This window comes from Sinocyclocheilus rhinocerous, unplaced genomic scaffold, assembly GCF_001515625.1.
Source record: "Sinocyclocheilus rhinocerous isolate Xijiao unplaced genomic scaffold, SAMN03320098_v1.1 scaffold431, whole genome shotgun sequence".
NCBI lineage: Eukaryota > Metazoa > Chordata > Actinopteri > Cypriniformes > Cyprinidae > Sinocyclocheilus > Sinocyclocheilus rhinocerous.
In genome coordinates, this window is record NW_015624541.1 from 840,929 (window position 1) to 864,428 (window position 23,500).

Consider the following 23,500-nt stretch of genomic DNA (forward strand, 5'->3'; position numbering starts at 1 on the left):
AAGTTTAACATTTTCACATGGTACTATTTATTCTTCAAAATTACAAATGCTGTATAAGGGTATAAAAAAGTATTTGCGTTTCTCCTCCATGGATGAGAAGAGCCTATATTACCCAATTACACTTTCCTTTAGATTTTTTTCTTTAGCTTGAAAGGATTTAGCAGATTAGTGATTTAGCACATACTTTTATCCAAAGCTAAATACAAATGTGGAAATCACAATGGGTATGGGTACTGATAAACAACAAGTCACACTGAAACGCACCAGAAAAAAAATCCCAACCTACAAAATAATGTAGAATATTGCCACATTGTTTGGTAGATTTGAGGCCATTTTTTTGTGTTGAGAGTGAGTTAAAATTACAACTAGAAGCTCAAAAACATCTTTGTACATACACACACTCAAATAGTACATTTTTTTCATGGTTTAAATGAATATAATGGTGTACCATAATGCTTAATATTATGCACAGTATTTTAACACATTATGTTTCTTGTGAATAATGGAGAATCAGCAAGGCTGTGAACTCATCAGGACAATGCAGAGATGGCACTTTGTTAGCTCAATACTAAACTCTCCCACCCTTCTAAAAATAACCCTGGTGCAGAAACTGAAACTCTGTTGGACAGAGATAGGAAATTGTGAGCTATCGACTAATAGACCATTGTCTGGTCAGACAATGATAGTGGTTTCCTGAGCTGTTACTCACATGTGATGGCAGAAATACAGACACCCTGCTAATAATGACAAAATTCAATACAGTTAGATAGTTTTCGGACATTTTAAATCATTAATTTTGTCATATTTTCCTGTTAGGCAGTTATATATTAAGTGTGATGGTTTATACAGACTCATTACATGTGTGTGTAACATGTTATGGAAAACATCCATGTTTCACTGCTGGACAGTTAACATTCTTAATTCAATGCTTGCATATTGATCACTAAATGATGACTCATTGAAAACAAGCAAAACAAAATGGCCAGTTGCTGTGCAGTGCTAACACTGAATTCTTATCAGTTTCCTCCAGTTGTAGCTTCAGTAATGTTTTCTTTTTCTCTGTAAGTTGTTGCTTGGTGCTTAGAGAGCCTCGTGGCCGCCGGTGAGTTTGTGGAAGAGCTCCTCGTTCAGTGTGTCGCTTTGCTGTCGGGAGCGTGTGGACATGAAGATGTATCCTCCGATGTACTCGTGCACAACCTTACAGTCTGCGTTCACACAGCTGAATGCTATGTTAATGTTTCCGTCGAATTCAATCGCCACCTAGAATAGAGACAGGTGTTGATGATATGAATGACTGAATTTCTAAGTGAAACTAGTGTATTACATAAGATGTGTCATAGGTCATAGCACATACATTACCATTCAAAAGTTTAAAGGCGGTAGGTAAGATGTTTCTCACCAAGGCTGCATTTATTTGATCAAAAATACAGTAAAAACAACAATTTTATGAAATATGATTACAATTTATAATTACTGTCTTTATTTTTTTTTAAATATATTTTTAAATGTAATTTATTCCTGCGATGTCAAAGCTGAATTTTCAGCAGCCATTACTCCAGTCTTCATTGTCACATGATCCTTCAGAAATCATCCTAATATGATGATTTGGTGCTCAAGAAACATTTCTTCTAATTATCAATGTTGAAAACAGTTGTGCTGATTAATATTTGTTGAGTGTGTTTTTACTGACCCAAACTTTTGAATAGTAGTAAGTCAGGGACAAATTGCGTAGGGCAAGAATGAAGGCTCATTCATTTAAATAAAATGTATCACACAATTATTATCATTTTTATCATACTTTTATTGAAACCTACCTGTCGTATGTCCCAATTAACATTCCACTGTCTCATATTATTATAACGCCAAGTCTTCACCACATCTCCGATTCCCAGGTCTATACGGATCAGACGGTTGTTAGCGATGCCCAGAACTTCGTCCTTACGACTGCCCTTAAACCTAAGAAAAGATTGTACTGTGAAGCTGAATCACCGACTATTATAAAATAAATGTTTTGTGTTATCACATACTATAGCATACCTGCTGTTTCTTAAACACTCATACAAGTGCATGCAAGCTTGTTTAAAAGGTACATAATGAGCTGACCATGTTTTTGTGCCTCTAAGTTTAGTCTATTCACCTGACCATGAAGTAGGAAATTCCAAAATCAGGCAGAGCTTGCCAGATCTGCAGAAACTTCAAGATGGCAGATGTCAAAGAGAGCTGGGCGACATTCTGATAGGCCTCCAGGATACGAGGGGTTAACTGAAAAGAACAAGAAGAGGTGAAGGCTACACAAACACTGAATAGATGAAGTGAAACAAACATTGCAGTACAACATGAAATAACTCGCAATTTCATGGTCACTCTACCTGTTTGGGCTTGTATTTCTTCTGGTATCTCGGTGAGACGAGGCTGTGTGTGTTGATGCTGTCGTCAGTTTGTGCAGCGGGAGCTGCAGAGTTGGAACGCTGCATTGAAAGGAACGTCTGGATGTTCTTTACTTCACTCTGATACGAGATGTCCAATAACGTCAGGCCTTTGGATGCCAGCTTACAGGCGGCCATCCACTGAGAATACTGCTTCTCCTGATTCAGTGGGCAGGTGGGAACAAAAAATTATATTTTTAAAAAATAAATACAATTTGTTTTTAATCGTTAATCTTAATTTTAAGTGTAATTTTTAAATCTTAAAAAGTTTTGGGTCAGATTTTTTATTTTTTTTTAAAGGAATTAATATTTTTATTCAACCAGGATGCATTTACATTGATCAACAGTGACATTAAATACTTTTACATTGTAACAAAAATGTCTATATCAAATAATTCTGGTCTTTTGGACTGTCTGTTTTTCAAGGAATACTAAAAATGTATCATGGTTTCCACATAAAATATTAAGCATCACAATATTTTCAGTACTGAAAAGCTGCAAATCAACATTTTAGAATGATCTCTGAAAGATCATGTGACACTGAAGACTGGAAAAATATTTGCTTAAAATTCAGATTTTCTATAACAGGAATAAATTATATTTCAAAATATATTCAAATATAGGTCCAACTTTATATTAAGTGGCCTTAACTACTATGTACTAACATCAAAACATAAGTACAATGTACTTATTGCGTTCATATTGTATTGCAAAACACTTTTGCTGCTATTGAGGTGGGATATGGTTAAGGTTAGGGACAGGTTTGTAAGGGATGGGGTGGCCTTAACTACTATGTACTAACATCAAAACATAAGTACAATGTATCAATATTATCGTTCATATTGTATTGCAAAACACTTTTGCTGCTATTGAGGTGGGATATGGTTAAGGTTAGGGACAGGTTTGTAAGGGATGGGTCAACAGTGTAATCAGAAATGTAATTACAGAAATTAATTACAGATATAATTACATGCAGGTATTTTAAAAATATAAGTACAATGTAAAACCATGTATGTACACAATAAGTGCATTGTACCAAATTATTAATTTAAATGTAAGTGCATAGTAGTTAAGGCCACTTAATATAAAGTGGGACCAAAATATAAAACAATTATTTGAAATTGTAATAACATTTTACAGTATTACAGTTTTTGCAGTTTTTTTTTTTGATCAAATAAATGCAGCCTTGATGATTTTTCATTTACAAATGAATGTTATCGACAATTACATACATTTTCACATCGCAAGTAGATTTCATTCATGCCTTCTGGTGCAGGAATGAGGAGTTTGATACAGAACTTCTGGCCTGCTACATTGACATCAGGGGCAACCTCACAGCCTAAAGAGAAGCAGATGTGTTTCAGATAACATGGCCTCATTACACTGATGAGTGTGTCTACTTTGGCTTCAGCCTTGACTGAGGTGTGAAAACATATTCACATGTTGTACAAGCACAGTGTGGGAAGCTGCATGCAGAAATGACTCATTGACGGTGGAGCATACATAATGCATTGACCTTAATTTATTAAAGGAACGATGCAAAATCTTTCTTTTCATAAGACTTAACAAGGCCAGGGGATTTATCTACTGTACCAATTAGATTTTATTATTGAAGTTTTACTTATCCAACTTAGTTTTTGTTCTCTTTTTCTACTGCAGCATGTTCAGTTCACTCAATCACTTTCATCTGTCTCTCTCATGTAGCAAAATTTCAATATTGGGTGAAAATAAAATAAAAATGACCTTTCAGGTTCAGTTGTTGAATGGGCTCTCCATAGCGGTCCTCTTTGCTTTTATAATAGGAGATCGATGTGTCCTGAAATTTGCACCAGTATTGCTTGTAACCCTTAAGAGTTAGTCTCTTAGGCCTGCAGGGTGGAAAATGATCAAATATCAAATGATTATGCACTTTATTTTTTTTCGAGGTTGTTAAAGGGGTCATATGATGTTGCTTTTAAGAACATTATTTTGTGTATTTGGTGTAATGAAATGTGTTTATGCGGTTTAAGGTTAAAAAAACACATTATTTTCCACATACTGTACATTATTGTTTCTCCTCTATGCCACAAAGATTTTTGGAGTATATTTTACAAGAAAATACTATTTTAATTTTTCGATTTAAAATTTTCATGTTTTATCCAAACTGTTTCAAACTTGTTTCTTTGTAATTGTTTCTGAAATTTACTTGCGATTTATGAGTGAAAACTGTTTCTACCCCAACATTTTTATTTTTTTTCAGTGCACTTGGCCAAAGGAAATAACCTTACCGAAAAATTTTCAAGTAGTCATTCAGCTCTGGAGCAGTCATGCTTTCCTGTGAAAGTAAATCTGATTTTTACTGATAGTACTTCTGATAGTAGATTTAGTACCTCTGAATCTGTCTCTGCATCTCTGCAATTCAATCTCCATGTCCCCTTTTTGACTGTTCTGTTAATACAGAGGAATGTGTCTCTCACCAGCATGTCTGTGCTGTTGCTATCTCCCACCATCTTGACCTCCAGGGATTTCAGGGCAGACTCCAAGTCATCCATCCCTTGACAGGAAGAGACCATGTCCTGAGACAAGGACAGTTTTCCTATGTGGTACTGAATAAGAGAGTGAGAAAGAGAGGTAAATGCCTTTGTGTTTATTCCTTTAATGCTAATTTTACTAATCTGATTTATAGTTTCCACGGCAGTATTATTTGTTAGGTTTTCTCTGTTAGGTTTTCTACCTGCAGGGCTCCAAACAGCATCATTTCCTCTTCTGTGCAGTCTATGTCCTCCAAAAGTATAGCCCAGCGAGCTTGTTCATACAACTGCGTCAAACGCACTGCATCATACTACAACAAAGAGAGAATCGATTTTAATTTCTTGACTCTTAGAAAACTTTGTCCTTTTCCACACATGTCCTAACCAAACACCCCTACCTTGGGATCCATATCATGGAAAGTGTAGTATTTGAAACGAAGCCATAGTTTGTCATTCTCTTGTATTCCCTGCTGCATTAGTGAACGAGATGAATCCAGCCACCTCCAGGGAACAGAAGAGCATTTATATTAAGGATGAAATGTGGATTAATATTTTTTAAAGTCTGTGTTTGTTTCTCTGCTGCACCTGGTGTGAATATGTGTTTTGTCCACCACACTGGCTGGCCGGTAGAGTTTAGCGATGGCTTCAGGGGCAGATGAGGGCAAGCTGACAGACAGCATTTTATAGACAGCCTCGGTCTTCGGAGAGTCAGCAAAATGAGCCGGCATGCCATTGTACAGAGCTTGAACAGAGCCTACGTCCAGATAAAATCCACTTTAAACTAAAATACTGTGACCAAAATGATAACTGCGTGTTATTATTATTAAATTTAGGCCTATGCCGTTCCAGTTTGGGGTCAGTAAGTATTTTTTTTAATACTTTTATTCAGCGAGGACACATTAAACTGATCATAAGTGACAGTAAAGACATGTATAATGTTACAAAATATTTATATTTCAAATAAATTATGTTCTTTTAAACTTCCTATTCATCAAAAGAATACTCAAAAATGTATCACAGTTTCCACAAAAATATTAAGCAGCACAACTGTTTTCATCATTGGTAATAATAAATGTTTCCTGAGCAGCAAATCAGCATATTAGAATGATTTCTGAAGGATCCTGTGACACTGAAGACTGAAGGAGTAATTGCTGCTGAAAATTCAGCTTTGAAATCAAAGGAATAAACTACATTTTAAAATGTATTAAACAGTTATTTTAAATTGTAATAATATTTCATAGTAGTACTGTTTTTACTGTATTTTAAATTTTAAAAAATCGTTTTGATCAAGTCGATGCAGCCTTGATGAGCATACAATCTTGCTGACTCCAGTGACTCCTTGCTGAACAGCAGTGTATTAAAAGCTTCTTTAATGTGTTATTTTGTGCACCTGCGGTTAGAGGAACATCTGTGAGATCATACAGCTCTTCTGAGGAATCTTTGTTTTTCATCATTGGTAATAATAAATGTTTCCTGAGCAGCAAATCAGCATATTAGAATGATTTCTGAAGGATCCTGTGACACTGAAGACTGAAGGAGTAATTGCTGCTGAAAATTCAGCTTTGAAATCAAAGGAATAAACTACATTTTAAAATGTATTAAACAGTTATTTTAAATTGTAATAATATTTCATAGTAGTACTGTTTTTACTGTATTTTAAATTTTAAAAAATCGTTTTGATCAAGTCGATGCAGCCTTGATGAGCATACAATCTTGCTGACTCCAGTGACTCCTTGCTGAACAGCAGTGTATTAAAAGCTTCTTTAATGTGTTATTTTGTGCACCTGCGGTTAGAGGAACATCTGTGAGATCATACAGCTCTTCTGAGGAATCTTTGTCTTTCTTTTTCTTTTTCTCGTCAACAGGACGGAGCAAGGAGAGCTCCTCTGGGTGACGTAAATCTGAAAGCAACAAAGATTCGTTTTGGAAATGGAAACCTGAAACTTAGTAACAGATTGCTTATAGAGGGGGTGTTGGATTCAATCTTGATCCTTCACTTACTGAGAACCCTGCAGATGCCCATGACCGTGCGAAATGCAGAACTGGAGAAACAGGCTCGCATTTTCAGCGTAGCCCCGTTCGGCAAGCCCAGTCGCAGAGGCTTGTGCTGTGGGGTGAAGACGAGGCGAGCGTCTGCGTGGACCCCGCATTTATCCAGTGTCCAGCCGGTCCTCAGCAACCACTGCTGCTTCTGCTCCCACCACAGAGCATGATCGGACCAGTCCTTCTTCAGATCTAGAAATAAAACACAGGAACATTTCACAGGGCGAATAAAGATTTAGGAACCATACTTAATTCTAAACACAGTTTTTACAAATATGGGAAAATTTGTTGTGCTGTTGACAATATGCTATCATTCAAAAGTTTGGGGTAGGTAAGGTTTTTTAATGTTTTTAAAAGAAGTCACTCATGCCCACCAAGACTGCATTTATTAGATAAAAAATACAGAAAGAGCACGAAACTGGAAAAATAATTACAATTTAAAATAATGGTTTTCTATTTTAAAATGATTTTTTTTCAGCAGCCATTACTGCAGTCTTTATAGTCACATGATCCTTTCAGAAATCATTGTAATATGCTGATTTGGTCCTCAAGAAACATTTCTTATTATTATCAATGCTGAAAACGGTTATTTATATAAAGCTGAAAAAATTTTGTTGAAACCATGATACATATTGTGTTGATAATTCTTTAATGAATATAAAGTTCCAAAGAACAGCCTACATCTATTCTAAGAATGTAAAAGTCTTTAAGGCATCCTTACTCAATTAAAGTATTCATTTTTTTTTTTTTAAACATATTGATCACAAACTTTTTAATGGTAGTACATGTAAATCTTATGTGTGTCATATTGCTGTTATAGTATTAGTTCCAGCTAAAAAATGGAATGCATCTTTTTATTAGCAAGTATAATAGCATCTTGAGCATAACTCACTGGTCTGCTCAACTAATTTGAGAATAACTCCACCAATGTGCAGGTCAGAGGCCACACTGATTTGGAGGGGTGGGGCATCAGGACCAAGATCCTCCACTGTGACTGTAAGGTCCCACGCTGCCATTCTGCTGCCGAGAGATCCCAAAAATATGGACACAATGAGGTTTTTTCAAACATAAGCTGTTCTGTACACTACTGAAATCAAATGATCAGTTTTGAGCATGGAATGAGAAATGATGAGCAGCTGTATATCACATGTTTAACATAATCATACTGAAGGTAATGGTGGTGACACATCACCAGCTCAGTGTGATCATGCTGTCTTGCTCCTAGTTAAGTTCACTGAGGCTGATACTTCCTGTTTATATGAATCACATGGAACCACATTTCCTCTTTTGGTCAAGCATCTAATCCATCAGTGCATGTAATGGGGTGTGTTGGTTTATATGTATTGGTCGTGTGGGTGTGTGTGTGATAATTCTGAATATAGCTAACTGAAACTGAAACCTGAAATAGACCCAAACTCAAGAAACATCATAAAATATTACTGAACAACTCAACTTCATGACTTTTTAAACTGTAACATAAATGTAATTTAAACGCCACAATAACGTAAGTTTATGTAGACACAACACTGCAAAATAGGGCAATATGTAGCTAATAAACACCTTTAGATAATATACAGTTTATATAAATAAAATGCTTTAGATGTAATTTAACCACCTTAATATTGAATTATATTGTAAATTTCTATTCTAAATGATCACCTGTTTGTTCATGATCTGAAATAAAGTGACTACAGAAATATCTCACTGTTACTGTTTTAAATGACTCACTGTTAATAGCTCAAAATATAAGTCAAATAATGATAATTTTGTTACCTTTTCTCTTTTACTCTGGATTTGCTGACGATAGTGTCTCCCTCTTTTGCGGTCAATTAAATGCTGGTAGGTCTGAGATACACAGACAAACACACACTCATATGGACAAGACCCCTCTGCTGCTTAAAATCAGTTGTGGTTTTTCATGGTATGTCAAAACTGACTAAAAAGGGTGTTCCTCTTTTGTCAGCTTCCGTGTAACGGAACTGTGTTGTTTTCACACTAAATGCGCTATTACACAAGACAACAAAAACTCAGGCACTTAGAATCATGATAGTTATAAATACTGCAGAGACAACTGAGTGTATAGGAATTATGTATTGTTATTTTTCACAGTGTAAAATGGTGCTATGCTCAAATTATTTTATCAGTTGAAATAATATGAAAGAGAGGCTTCTGTAGAGTGTTTATTTAGCCAACATCGCACAAAAGAAGAAGAAGAAAAAAAAGATATAAACGGGTAAAAAAAAATCACATTTCAGTGCAATTTTATCTTCATCTAAATGTTTTATATTAACTGAGAGTAAATATTTGTACACTTAAAAAAAAACTTTACCTGTCCAAGAACTCGTTTTGTATTTGTTTTATAAATAAATTGATTAAAAAAATTATATTCTGCCAGTCAAAAATTTGTTCAAAATGTTTTTGAAAGTCTCTTATTCTCACCAAGGATGCATTTATGAAAAATACAGTAAAAACAGAAATATTCTAAAATATTATTACAGTTTAAAAGTATTTTTTCTATTATAATATATTTTAAAATGTAATTGATTCCTGTGATGGTAAAGCTGAATTTTCAGCAGTCATTACTTCAGTCTTCAGTGTCACGATACTACTACCAATAAAAATGGTTAAGAAACTAAAAATAGTGACCAGCACCTAAATTCGTATAAAGTTTAATCCAAAATCAGAACGTTGATAAAACTTTATGTCAATTGTATAAGTCAAACCAAAATGATTAGTAACAAGACAGCTTGACTAAAATATCGCGCTTACACCGTTTTGCCGCTAGATGTCAGTAAAGGATGAATGATGTTGATCCGGGACAGTCCAAATAACGAGAAGCGCTTGCGATTGAATTCATGGACCCCTACATATTGGTATAGTCCCATTTGCTTTCATTGTATCAGTCAAGACAGTTGAGTTTCAATTTCACTATTGTTATTTAAAGCTATAAAAAGCTATAAAACTGCTTGTTACAACTAACTCCAAATCGAAACAAGGATAAAATCAAGGCGCAGACGGGAGACATTCGGGCTTTAAACTTTAAATTTGCCAGCTGTCAAGACCACACAATGGCGTTTCAGATGTCAAAACTTGCTGCTCGTGTTTCGCTCTCCAAAAGCGTTGGGTTCATTTCCAGCGCTGGAAACAGATGTCCGAGTCATCTCAATTTCATCAGCAGACTTGCACATCGCTCCTTTCATGCTCTCTGCGGCGCGGGCAGAGGGTCTGCGAGTATCAAAGTGCTGCCCTCCCCGGGGGTCTTACGTAAAGCAGACAGGTGGGAGAAGGTTTCCACGGCCTCAAAGTCCCTTCACAGGCAGAGTGGAGGGGCTGTTAAGCCGCGCCGCGTCACCAGGGTTGTTATAGGCGCCGTGGGGGTCTCTGCTGCGGTGCTGGCCTCTCTGAGCACGAGCACGCTGCACGCCCTGAACCTGGATTCTGAGAGCAGTGACTGGAAAGAGGCGAAGAGTGAGTCCCTCCCTAGAGAGTGTACAGATGTCAGAACCGCTGTCCAACCAACACACACTTCACTGACAGAGAACCAGAAATAAATATAATTTAACTAGAATAATTAAGAAATATATTACTGCCACCAGGTTGATCTGGCTCTTGTGTCTCTTCGAGACTAATTTGCAAATGACTGTACATTCTCCCGACTATCTATCTATCTATCTATCTAAACTATTTAAAACTTTCAGACTAGACTCAAGCCAGCATCGAAGTTTTTTGTTTTAACTGACCAGTCAGAATCTTTGAATTGATCAATATCATCAAACTGAGCCCTGAAATGTCTAAATAAAAATAAAATGACATGTTTTTATTTTTATTCATTCATCATATTTATCTTTGGTAGAAAAGCTTTGCTCCATGGATAAGGAGAAGAGGAGGGAAATGTACAGGGTTGACTTCATTCCTCTGGAGAAGATTCCTGTCTGGAGTCCCTCAGGTGAACAAAACACACTAAAACACTCATCATGTATAAAAATACGAAAAGTGAGTCTTTTTGTTTAAATCCTAAAACAATTTAACCTGGAGTCCATAAATTCTTAGAAGGATGAAGACATGAATATATTGTTGTATGAAGAACTTATATAGGGGTTGTTTGGTGTAAATACATGTTAACATTACTGTGTGCTTCCTCTTAGGTGACTCCTCTTGTAAGCCTCGGTACAAAGTCAATGAAGAGCTGAATAGGAAAATATCCCTCTTCAGTGGTGACATCACAAAACTGGAGATCGACGCAATCACCAACGCAGGTGAGAATTGAAGTACAGGAAAATTCATAGTCTACGTTACCTGGTCTGCCAAATGATTTTATTGTTTCCCAGGAGCGCCATATATCATAAACTTAAAACACAGATTCAGCAGTTTATTGTTAAGATATTTTTTTGCAGAGTCTTTTTTTTATAAATTTTTTACCATAATCGCAAGAGTCATTTTTGTTGAAAATATGCAATACGTAGGAGAATTTGGCACAGTTGAGTTGAGCTCTAGTGCTCTGGCCCTGTTTTTATATAATAAGGCAGTGAACCTTTCAACTTCTTGATTTGCAGCACTTAATGTCCATTTGAGTTTAGAGAGAAATCATCAGCAATCCTCATCGGTAGATGTCATGTCACTAGGTGGAGATAGAGCTTACTGTCTGTGTGTTCATCCATATTGCTCTTTTTCCAGTACTATTTTAATAAAAGTTGCCATTTAGAAAGAGCAGAAATCATCAGCAATCCTCATCGGTAGATGTCATGTCACTAGGTGGAGATAGAGCTTACTGTCTGTGTGTGGTATCCAGTCGGTCCCTTTGTAGACACACCTGAAGGTTTCATAACATTCATCTGCATTTGCCAGTTTGTTCTTGGCAGTTGCAGAACAAAGTGACTTTCAGGAACTTCTCAGCTTTTCACATTTGCATCCTTTAAATAGCTAAAGAGACAAGTCAAGCACTAAAATGACAGACTAAAAACTCTCTCAGTTGCATTTTAGTGAAGATGCACTTGCAAACCTTAGTCAGAATAGCTATATTTAATTTCGCCAAAGAAAACAAGGTTGTGAGGGACATATTTACAGCATATTCAGTGGGTTATACTGTTGTGTACATTGGTGTCAGTTGTTCAATACTAAAGTACATCATTCCAAAAGATTGACTGTAAAAATTAGCTGCGAACTAAGACTTTAGGACTATACATCTGTCCCTCAGTCTTGTTTTCAGTCGTGTTAAAATAAATATGTCATCTACCCTGACTAAGGTCCATTTTAGGTCAGGAAATGAATCATTTTGATAATTAATATACTGCTGTTAGAGTCAGCATATTCCAGGTATTTAGCATATTGACATTAGCATATTCATACAGTGTTAGTAGAGTGCTCAGGTTTATTATTTCTCCATCATCAACTCTAAGCTGCCATAAAGAAAAGCAATGACTGGTTAATGTTTTAGCAATCATATTACCACAGGACCTTATGCTTACTGCTTACTGCTAGTCGGCCTAATGGAGCTCATTGAAACAGGCATGCAGAGAGATCGTTTTCAGACTTGTTCGGAACATGAGCAGAAAGAGAAGAAGTGGGCGAGGAGAAAAAGAAGCTGAAAAGTCAAAGGACTAAGAGTGGGCACGGAGAGAAAGAGAGGGGTTTGTCAGAGAGGGCATTGATTCATCTCTGCCAGTTGACGCATTGATCGGCTGGCCGTAGGTCTTGGTGTAAAAGCGTGAGGATTAACAGACTGTCCAGTGGTCATTAATTTAGAGGTTGGAATGAACTTCCCAGGACTGCTAAGTGTGCATCTCACTTACCTAAGTACCCAAGTGAGCGCAAGCATGTTGCTTTATAGATTTCGCAGGTATAACCAAAGACTATAGAATATCCAAGACGTGTCACTCGTATAGTTTTGAATGAGGGAAAATGCAACGCTCAATATGGCCGCTCTATCGAAAAGCCCCGCCTTTTGAGTAAAAGAGCCAATCACTAATCGGTAAAGTCATCGCGTCACTGCAGCTGCCGTTAGAAATCCCGTTTGCTATAGAAACAGTCAGCGTTCTGCGACGCACACTTAGGACTGCGCATGTGCACTAGCTGGTCTAGCCTGAAAAATACGCTTTTTAAAAAAAAAATGCAAATAAACAACATTTATAAGGCAGTTGTTGTCAGATTTCATTGGTGATTTCAAATGTGAAATTTAATCGTAAGCTTGGTGAACAGTTTTGAAGAATTTGATGTTTCCCCATTCAAAGAAATAGGAGCTGCACTTGCATGCCCGAGAGGCGTTTCAAAGATGGCCGCCGAGTGAAATGACTTGCCTGAGTCATTTTTGAGTCCAGTACACTCAAAAAATATATGGGCCTAATTTTAAGAATTATGTAATTGTGCATAGGCCTATTTATTACACAGTTTTAACACAAACTAATTTAATGTGATGCATATTTGTCGGTCATACATAAATGAATGATTTCTGCCCTCTTCACAAAAATCATGGCATAGTTTATCAACTATTTGCATCTATTTGATTTTATTTAACAAATCATATTCAAAGTGAATGTATTCAAATAGAATCAGCATAAATCTGTTCATTGTAAGAAACAAATACATTTTACTCCGTTAAAAAGTATGAACATTGTTAAAATATGGCTAGCTTCAATTAGTTGAATTGGATTTATTGAAGTATATATATTGTTGTGTATTCAAAACACAGTCAGTTTAATAGTAGTATTACAGAAATCTTATCCGTCTCATTTATGTATGAATGACAAATATGCATTACATTAAGTTTATTAGTTTGTTAAAACTGTGTAATCCAAATAGATGGAAATTTTATATGCAATTCAAATACATAAATGTAAAATTTAGGTCTAAATATTTTTTGAGTGCAGCACATTAATGTGATGAAAATGATACATGTACTGTTCAAAGAAAACCACCCTTATCTTTTTATTATAGTGTATATAATTCTGTGATCATGCATTTGACCAGTCACCTTACAAATGTTACAGTGCAGTGATTATTTTGATTCCATTTATCTTTACATATTCATCTGTGGAAGCTGCTACACCAGGGTGAGCAAGATTTTTGGCAAAGGGGCCATATTGGGTTTTAAATGGAGGGTGCAATTACCTTTGAGATGCAATGCTCTTGTATTCTAAAAACTGTGAGAAGTCTATGTACTCATCTTAATAAATGACACACAATTTTCTGAAGTATATCTGGCTAATGGGGCCACTCAGTTCATTTTTTTAACTACCTTCAGTATTGCTCTGCAAAGGTAGACAATTTTCACCAGGCATTATACAAGGTTTATTTGACTTCCCTCTACTTTCCTGGAGAGTTTATGATTCATATTTACAAAATGGTAAACTAAGAGCTTTAGACTCTTAGAAACAGTATAGTATTAGGTAGTATTCCCAGGTTATTGTGTGTTTCAGTAGTACACAGAGGAATCATTATCAAGAGAAAAGTGTCATGCTCACGTGTGCATATTATAGAAAACTGTCATGAAAAACATAATTTTAAGTTAGGTGCTGAGCGGTTGCCTGGATCCAACAAGTGTCACGTAATGTAGTGTTTCATAACCCTGGTCCTGAATCCCCCATTGACTGTACATTTTGGATGCCTTATCTGACATTCCCATTTCAGGTCTTCGAGACTCTACTAAAGAGTGGATGTCTTAAATGCAGGTGTGTTTGATTAGGGAGACATCCAAAATGTGCAGTGTTGGATGTATACCACAACCAGAGTTGGGAAACAGGTCTGTGTTTTATTAAAAGGTATCACTGAGATGTAAGTAGCACCAAGCAACAGCTTTCCTTTGAACAGAATATAGCACTGGAGATCAATCATCTCCAACATGCAGTTAGATGTTTGGTGGCACCCTTCACAGTAGACTGAGAGAACACGCTCATGGTTGCCATATTTGGGTGAACTGAGTAAAATATTGGGCAAGTTGTGCAGGTTTAAAGATCTGATTGAGTATTTTGGTTTGGATCCTTTGTTAAATGCTTGTGGAGGCTCGTTAGGTGCTACTGAGCGATAACAGAGCTATCGAATGACAAAATTTCAGGATTATTGACCTGGATTAAACCACGTCGAGGGCCATAGTTTGCCCGTGTGTTTACTAGACTCTTATGAAGGTCAGAATTGAACAACCGTTGAACTGAGCAAAAACGTACAAACTTTGAGAATAGGGAGAGTGATGGAGAGGTGGGCTGGAGTGGGGAGGACTGTTTGTCTGTTGTTCTCAATAAAGATTGGATTTACAATAACATTGCCTCCACCCCCTGTCCTCTCTCTCCTCCCTCTCACAGCATTTTACAGCTCTTGGCTCCTGGATCTGCCCTATAAAACACCATAAACATAAAATCCACAAGCACTTAGAAACTGTCCTTCCGAGAGCAGGGGTTGAGGGAGGGATAAACATCCTTTTTACGCCACTAGCCATCCATCGCTCTGTCAATCCACCCATCCATCTAGTTAGTGGGAGAGGATATACTGTCCTGTATTGGTTTATTAAGTTGCATTACATTGTGAATAGTGTATTGTGATTGGGCTTGTGAGAAAAACCACATGCCCTTTGTCGGTTTTACAACTGAAAAGTACAAAAAGAATAAAATAAAAAAAATATTATTATTATTATTAGGGGAAGGTTATGATGTAGGATCATAACCTCGAAACAGAATAAACAGTGTTGTTTAATGAAGATTATTTGGAGTGTTGCCTCACAATGTTTGCTCATGGGAGAAATTGCATTCGCCCTCCATGTTTATTCATATTCTGCTGGGAATTCAAAACGAGTGTCGGTGTTCAGAGTTACAGATAAGCGATATTGCAGACACAGATACAGAAACGATCCCAGATAAGAGTGACGCCATGCAGTATAGATTAAAATGGAGCTAAGAGTTTTTATTAAATTTCTTAAAAATAGAAAAAATGAAATTGGATGGATTTGATTGAATTTCTGTATTATAAAAAGCAGCAAAAGAAAGTGGAGGGCACTGTGGATGGACTTAAGGTTACTAGTTTTTTTTTTCGACTTTTGACTGACTGCGGAATAATCTAGAAAGCCCCAAGACGTGTAGCGCAGAACTCTATCTTTACCCTCAGCCAGAAAAATAGCCCCACAGACAGAGGAGAGAGGCATGGATGAGAATGAAGGGAGTAATGCTGCATTTCTGCCTGTGCAGTTTTAGCCTTCACTGCCGGGTTTGACGGTATGCATAATTCACACTGATATGTCTTCCTTTCACAGAAAGCTTGTGATATTCACACAGCTATAGCAGGGAGTGTGGATAGCGCCACACAGGCGTATGTAAAATGTGTAGACATCTCTAAATAGGACTGAAAATGCAGCTTATTTGTCAAAGAGCATAAGCCATTAAATCTGTTATCTGTTGCAAATGAAGCTCAGCATCCTTAGCTGGTGGTTCAGACCCCTCTCACCAGTGTAGGCGAATTTAAAATGAGTTCACACTGAGAAATCTCACATCTCTCAGCATATGCCACATTGTTGCTAATTGGAAACCAAGCTTGTTGGAGGGAAATGGTTGTCACACACACAACCCTAATAAATTCATTCTGTCTGCGTCACTTAGAAAATTTCATTTCAGTGAAATGGCTTTTCTTTTATATAGCGTTTTAGCCAATTTAGTTTGTTTTGTTGAATACTGCGGCAATTTGAAAGAAGAAAAAAGGTTTAAACATGTATTTGAACAATGAATATAAATTGAAGGAGAATATGAGCTGTTCATTCATATATTTTGAAACGTCCAGAAATTCCCAAATGTAGTTCCATGATTGAATTCTGTTTGATGCCCAAGGCTTTGGAATCAGCTTTCAGTTACTGAACCTTTAATGATATGAATGATTTAGGATTAAAAAAGAAAGAAAGATCTGAGCATGTTTGCAGAATGGCAGCCTCATAGCAATTATTTTAGGCCTCGTTAAAAGCCTCCCACCTATACCGTTCTCTCACAATCAATCGCCACTTTAGCTCCAATGAAGGAATGTGAAATTGTTGGTCTCCTCTCAGTCTAATTAGTCTAATTGACCCGATGTGGTAAATGCAGGGAAAAGAGGTATGCGGTTCATCAGGGACGACTTCTGAGAGTTGCTGCTGCTGTTTGGAAAGGTGTAATTGTAATTCTTAGTTTGGTTTCGCTAGGTATAATGTGAGAGGTGCTGTGAAGCCCCTTGGTGTAGCTTCTCGGGATTTGATTTACCAGTAATTGGGACTTGTCAAACTCTCAAGTTAATTGTTGGGTATAGTGAAGTTGGCCTTTTTAACTGGTAATTTTAGTGGCAAAAGCTACTTTCAGATACTCTTTGCCTTTTGTGGATCATTATAGATGCTGTTACTGTGGATTCATCCATATGTCAGTGTCTGCAACTGTCTTCAGCTGTCCTCATGCATAATAAGACTCAATAATTTGATGTTGCTGTGAATTGTAAATCGCTATGAAAGAAGGTGCTGTTTTCCAATTATCTAGAATTATATTCATTTGAGAAATGGGTTGGGGAACAGGTGCAAATAACTAATTGAACTGTATGCTGTCTGAGAAACTGTGCTGAGGACACAGCACGTGCTGCTTTTATGTACACATTAAGCTATTGAAGAGCTTGTGTTTAAAGGCCATTCTTTCTTGGATACTGTATACCGTGCTTCCCCCCTCTTATTATATTGATCTCTACATTGCTTACACAGGCATTACCACGCTCTCCAGATTGGAGGCATGTTTGCTCTTAAATAGACACTGTGAAATTGGATACTCTTTTCCTTATTCACTCTTCCAGCAGACGAGTGTTTCGCCATATATGCCTATCAATGCCACCATGGAGATTTTATCTAAACTGTTTAGCTTCACAAGGCCCAGACAAGGGGATTTTGTCTCATACATGATGTGTGAATTTGTTATTATTTTAAAGTACAGGGAAAATGTTTTCTTGGAATATAGATGATATATTTCTATAGCTTCTCATTAACTTCATACACATTGACAATGTATTTCATCACAACTTTTAATGATACATATATGAATGAAAAAGATAACAAGCTTTATTTACTATTCATCATGATGTATATCCATATCTATAAGGAGAGAAAGACGTGATTTACATGGACTACTTTTTGAATAGTTCACTTTTAAAATGCATCAGAAAAGGCTGGAAAATTGCAGATCCGGTACGGATATCCATTTAGTGTTCCTAACTTGCTACTCTCGGCTAATGCTGCATTTAAGTCACACAAAGTCAGACTGTGGAAAAAAGTGGATTGTCTTTAATCAGTTAAAGACCTTAGTTCTCTCTCTTCCTTCTTAGCCCACACACAAGATGCAGAGGTTCACAGTGTTACATATTTTATAAATCCCTGATTTCTGTTTTTCCTGCACCTCTGGGTTGTAGATACACACTGTTTCACACACAAAGATTGTAAAGAGATGACATGTTAATGTTGTCTGAATTTTTTCTATTCATCTACTAGATTTAGTGTCCATGATGTTTTCTGGTATGTCCTTTAGTTGCCCTTTAGTTTGCTATTTTACATGCTAAATTGACTGCATTATCTATGTCAGCGTGTCAGTTTGAGTTCATTCATCAATTAGTGTTGCCCCCTGTCATGATTGTCTTTCTATTTAGTTAAAATGACCTCAGATTTTTTGAAGTCATTCCTTTTGTCATAATTGAAATACATGTCTGTTGTTGAGCAGGTAAAACTACTGAGCTTCATATATTGTGTTTGACTGTTCTTGAAACCTCCATGTGGGGAATGGAAAATGTGATTTTTTTTTTCCAGACATAAGATATCCACTTTTTCAGTGTCTTATTTTTTTAGACAAATTTTCTTTGTGAACATGAAACCTTTTTCTGCGCCTTCATCTCTTTCCTTTTGTCTCTTTCTACCCCACTTTTCCCACTCCCATTAAAAGAAAAGAAACCCAGTAGCAATTTGAGATCTTTCATTGTCAAAACCATTATCACCACTGTCAGCTCTCTTGGTTGGGAACAAAGTCCCCGTGCTGCGTGCAAAAGAAATAGAGAGAATAAAGGAAAATCCCATAAAATGAGGGAGAGAACTGAGAATTAGAATTTGAATAACACACCCCAAAAAGATTTCTTTTTCTTGTTGTCGTCGTCAGTATCCCCCAGAATGGAAAGGCATCAGTTTTCCCCAGTGCATATATACACAGTAAAGTCCAGGTAGTAAATTTAAATCTATATGAACCTGGTCCCAGAACTCATCATCATCATGCTAACCCTTAAAATGAGCTAGTTTTATGACACTGATAATCATTGGTACTAAGATGCAAAAACAGCTTCAATTATCATCTGAATATTGGATGACATCAACACAAAGAGTGGTATCCCTGGCACCTTCTGACTATTATTGGTATTTTAAGCATGTTCCAGAGGGTTTTTGCCCATTAAGAACAATGTTTTGAAAACAGACTAAAGGAGGCACAAAGGGTACTTTGGAATAGGGGTGTGCCGAATGAAAACCTGCTCCATTCACGTATCACGAGGTGTTCCTTTCTGAACATTTTTACGTAACCATGTTATTGTTTTGCATAATTTATGTAGAGTGTCTTCTGCAGTACAGTCCATATAGCTTTTTTAACACCTGATTTTGAATAGTAAATCATATTCATTCTTGTACATGGAGTAACATCACTAAATTACCCATTTCACTTTGCAGAATTCTGATTTTTGTTTTAAACGTCTTCATGTTAAAACAGGACTCCAATGGTGTGAAAACTATGCTATTTTAAGTATAAATATTTAGATTTTTTAAAAATCTACTTGAAGTCTTCTGTCCAGTAATAACTTTTTGTGTATGATAGATGGGGAAAAAATGGTCCCCTTAGAATCGGCACACCCCTACTTTAGAACCTAGGGAAAAGAACCCTTACCCAACTGCTTTACCTGATAACAGGAACAGAATAGGAAGGGGGTTATAAAAAAGACTATCACGTGTATGAGTAATCTATGTCTGGTATTCCTCCTTCTCTGTACCCTCGATTTGTTCCATAGCCTGGATTTCCTGTGTGGTTCAGGGTGCTCCTATATAGAGTTGCATTATTAGAGGGAAAGATAGTATGAATGTATGTCATATCCTCAACTTTTGCCTTGGGCTGCAAAGGCTGTTCTCTGCAAAGGTAGACAATTTTCACCAGGCATTATACAAGGTTTATTTGACTTCCCTCTACTTTCCTGGAGAGTTTATGATTCATATTTACAAAATGGTAAACTAAGAGCTTTAGACTCTTAGAAACAGTATAGTATTAGGTAGTATTCCCAGGTTATTGTGTGTTTCAGTAGTACACAGAGGAATCATTATCAAGAGAAAAGTGTCATGCTCACGTGTGCATATTATAGAAAACTGTCATGAAAAACATAATTTTAAGTTAGGTGCTGAGCGGTTGCCTGGATCCAACAAGTGTCACGTAATGTAGTGTTTCATAACCCTGGTCCTGAATCCCCCATTGACTGTACATTTTGGATGCCTTATCTGACATTCCCATTTCAGGTCTTCGAGACTCTACTAAAGAGTGGATGTCTTAAATGCAGGTGTGTTTGATTAGGGAGACATCCAAAATGTGCAGTGTTGGATGTATACCACAACCAGAGTTGGGAAACAGGTCTGTGTTTTATTAAAAGGTATCACTGAGATGTAAGTAGCACCAAGCAACAGCTTTCCTTTGAACAGAATATAGCACTGGAGATCAATCATCTCCAACATGCAGTTAGATGTTTGGTGGCACCCTTCACAGTAGACTGAGAGAACACGCTCATGGTTGCCATATTTGGGTGAACTGAGTAAAATATTGGGCAAGTTGTGCAGGTTTAAAGATCTGATTGAGTATTTTGGTTTGGATCCTTTGTTAAATGCTTGTGGAGGCTCGTTAGGTGCTACTGAGCGATAACAGAGCTATCGAATGACAAAATTTCAGGATTATTGACCTGGATTAAACCACGTCGAGGGCCATAGTTTGCCCGTGTGTTTACTAGACTCTTATGAAGGTCAGAATTGAACAACCGTTGAACTGAGCAAAAACGTACAAACTTTGAGAATAGGGAGAGTGATGGAGAGGTGGGCTGGAGTGGGGAGGACTGTTTGTCTGTTGTTCTCAATAAAGATTGGATTTACAATAACATTGCCTCCACCCCCTGTCCTCTCTCTCCTCCCTCTCACAGCATTTTACAGCTCTTGGCTCCTGGATCTGCCCTATAAAACACCATAAACATAAAATCCACAAGCACTTAGAAACTGTCCTTCCGAGAGCAGGGGTTGAGGGAGGGATAAACATCCTTTTTACGCCACTAGCCATCCATCGCTCTGTCAATCCACCCATCCATCTAGTTAGTGGGAGAGGATATACTGTCCTGTATTGGTTTATTAAGTTGCATTACATTGTGAATAGTGTATTGTGATTGGGCTTGTGAGAAAAACCACATGCCCTTTGTCGGTTTTACAACTGAAAAGTACAAAAAGAATAAAATAAAAAAAATATTATTATTATTATTAGGGGAAGGTTATGATGTAGGATCATAACCTCGAAACAGAATAAACAGTGTTGTTTAATGAAGATTATTTGGAGTGTTGCCTCACAATGTTTGCTCATGGGAGAAATTGCATTCGCCCTCCATGTTTATTCATATTCTGCTGGGAATTCAAAACGAGTGTCGGTGTTCAGAGTTACAGATAAGCGATATTGCAGACACAGATACAGAAACGATCCCAGATAAGAGTGACGCCATGCAGTATAGATTAAAATGGAGCTAAGAGTTTTTATTAAATTTCTTAAAAATAGAAAAAATGAAATTGGATGGATTTGATTGAATTTCTGTATTATAAAAAGCAGCAAAAGAAAGTGGAGGGCACTGTGGATGGACTTAAGGTTACTAGTTTTTTTTTTCGACTTTTGACTGACTGCGGAATAATCTAGAAAGCCCCAAGACGTGTAGCGCAGAACTCTATCTTTACCCTCAGCCAGAAAAATAGCCCCACAGACAGAGGAGAGAGGCATGGATGAGAATGAAGGGAGTAATGCTGCATTTCTGCCTGTGCAGTTTTAGCCTTCACTGCCGGGTAAGACAGTATGCATAATTCACACTGATATGTCTTCCTTTCACAGAAAGCTTGTGATATTCACACAGCTATAGCAGGGAGTGTGGATAGCGCCACACAGGCGTATGTAAAATGTGTAGACATCTCTAAATAGGACTGAAAATGCAGCTTATTTGTCAAAGAGCATAAGCCATTAAATCTGTTATCTGTTGCAAATGAAGCTCAGCATCCTTAGCTGGTGGTTCAGACCCCTCTCACCAGTGTAGGCGAATTTAAAATGAGTTCACACTGAGAAATCTCACATCTCTCAGCATATGCCACATTGTTGCTAATTGGAAACCAAGCTTGTTGGAGGGAAATGGTTGTCACACACACAACCCTAATAAATTCATTCTGTCTGCGTCACTTAGAAAATTTCATTTCAGTGAAATGGCTTTTCTTTTATATAGCGTTTTAGCCAATTTAGTTTGTTTTGTTGAATACTGCGGCACTTTGAAAGAAGAAAAAAGGTTTAAACGTATGCGAACAATGAATATAAATTGAATGAGAATATGAACTGTTCATATATTTTGGAACGTCCAGAAATTCCCAAATGTAGTGCCGTGGTTGAATTCTGTTTGATGCCCAAGGCTTTGGAATCAGCTTTCAGTTACTGAACCTTTAATGATATTAATTATTTAGGATTTAAAATAAATAAAAAAAAAGATCTGAGCATGTTTGCAGAATGGCAGCCTCATAGCAATTATTTCAGGCCTTGTTAAAAGCCTCCCACCTATACCATTCTCTCACAATCAATCGCCACTTTAGCTCCAATGAAGGAATGTGAAATTGTCGGTCTCCTCTTAGTCTAATTAGTCTAATTGACCCAATGTGGTAAATGCAGGGGAAAGAGGCATGTGGTTCATCAGGGACAACTTCTGAGAGTTGCTGCTGCTGTTTGGATAGGTGCAATTGCCTAGTGTAATTGTAATTCTCAGTTTGGTTTCGCTAGAGACAATGTGAGAGGCGCTGTGAAGACTCAGGTGTACCTTCTCAGGATTTGATTTACCAGTAATTGGGACTTGTCAAACTCTCAAGTTAATTGTTGGGTATAGTGAAGTTGGCCTTTTTAACTGGTAATTTTAGTGGCAAAAGCTACTTTCAGATACTCTTTGCCTTTTGTGGATCATTATAGATGCTGTTACTGTGGATTCATCCATATGTCAGTGTCTGCAACTGTCTTCAGCTGTCCTCATGCATAATAAGACTCAATAATTTGATGTTGCTGTGAATTGTAAATCGCTATGAAAGAAGGTGCTGTTTTCCAATTATCTAGAATTATATTCATTTGAGAAATGGGTTGGGGAACAGGTGCAAATAACTAATTGAACTGTATGCTGTCTGAGAAACTGTGCTGAGGACACAGCACGTGCTGCTTTTATGTACACATTAAGCTATTGAAGAGCTTGTGTTTAAAGGCCATTCTTTCTTGGATA

At 37.0% G+C, this 23,500-nt stretch overlaps 2 protein-coding genes across 3 annotated transcripts in view; one reads left to right on the forward strand and one right to left on the reverse strand.

Moving 5' to 3' along the window:
• Positions 1–20: 20 nt before the first annotated feature.
• LOC107741613 (fermitin family homolog 3-like) lies at positions 21–8,875 on the reverse strand. 2 transcript variants are annotated; one of them, XM_016554383.1, is made up of 15 exons: positions 8,753–8,875; positions 7,872–7,996; positions 6,938–7,171; positions 6,721–6,837; positions 5,522–5,690; positions 5,335–5,437; positions 5,140–5,247; positions 4,883–5,011; positions 4,694–4,740; positions 4,170–4,294; positions 3,659–3,765; positions 2,370–2,585; positions 2,138–2,262; positions 1,815–1,956; positions 21–1,260 (listed from the first exon to the last, which is right to left on the reverse strand). In XM_016554383.1, the coding sequence occupies exons 2-15, from the start codon at positions 7,993–7,995 to the stop codon at positions 1,081–1,083; spliced, it is 1,926 nt and encodes a 641-aa protein (XP_016409869.1). In that variant the 5' UTR covers position 7,996; positions 8,753–8,875; the 3' UTR covers positions 21–1,080. The 2 variants fall into 2 exon arrangements, with proteins under 2 accessions (XP_016409869.1, XP_016409860.1); XM_016554374.1 differs by having other exon boundaries at positions 7,872–7,999.
• An 898-nt stretch (positions 8,876–9,773) lies between these two features.
• LOC107741414 (O-acetyl-ADP-ribose deacetylase MACROD1-like) overlaps positions 9,774–23,500 on the forward strand; it is a 58,772-nt gene continuing 45,045 nt past the window's right edge. The window contains exons 1-3 of the mRNA XM_016554140.1: positions 9,774–10,447; positions 10,833–10,925; positions 11,125–11,235. Of these exons, the coding sequence (XP_016409626.1) occupies positions 10,048–10,447; positions 10,833–10,925; positions 11,125–11,235 (604 nt within the window). The 5' untranslated portion in view covers positions 9,774–10,047. The remainder of the gene's footprint in view (positions 10,448–10,832; positions 10,926–11,124; positions 11,236–23,500) is intronic.

Excerpts from the sequence above, each read along its gene's own strand:
- LOC107741613 (XM_016554383.1), bottom strand. The coding sequence starts at position 7,995 with ATGGCAGCGTGGGACCTTACAGTCACAGTGGAGGATCTTGGTCCTGAT. Across the intron at positions 5,012-5,139 it reads TGCTGTTTGGAGCCCTGCAG|TACCACATAGGAAAACTGTC; the intron begins GTAGAAAACCTA and ends TCTCTTATTCAG. Across the intron at positions 1,261-1,814 it reads TTAATTGGGACATACGACAG|GTGGCGATTGAATTCGACGG; the intron begins GTAGGTTTCAAT and ends TCTCTATTCTAG.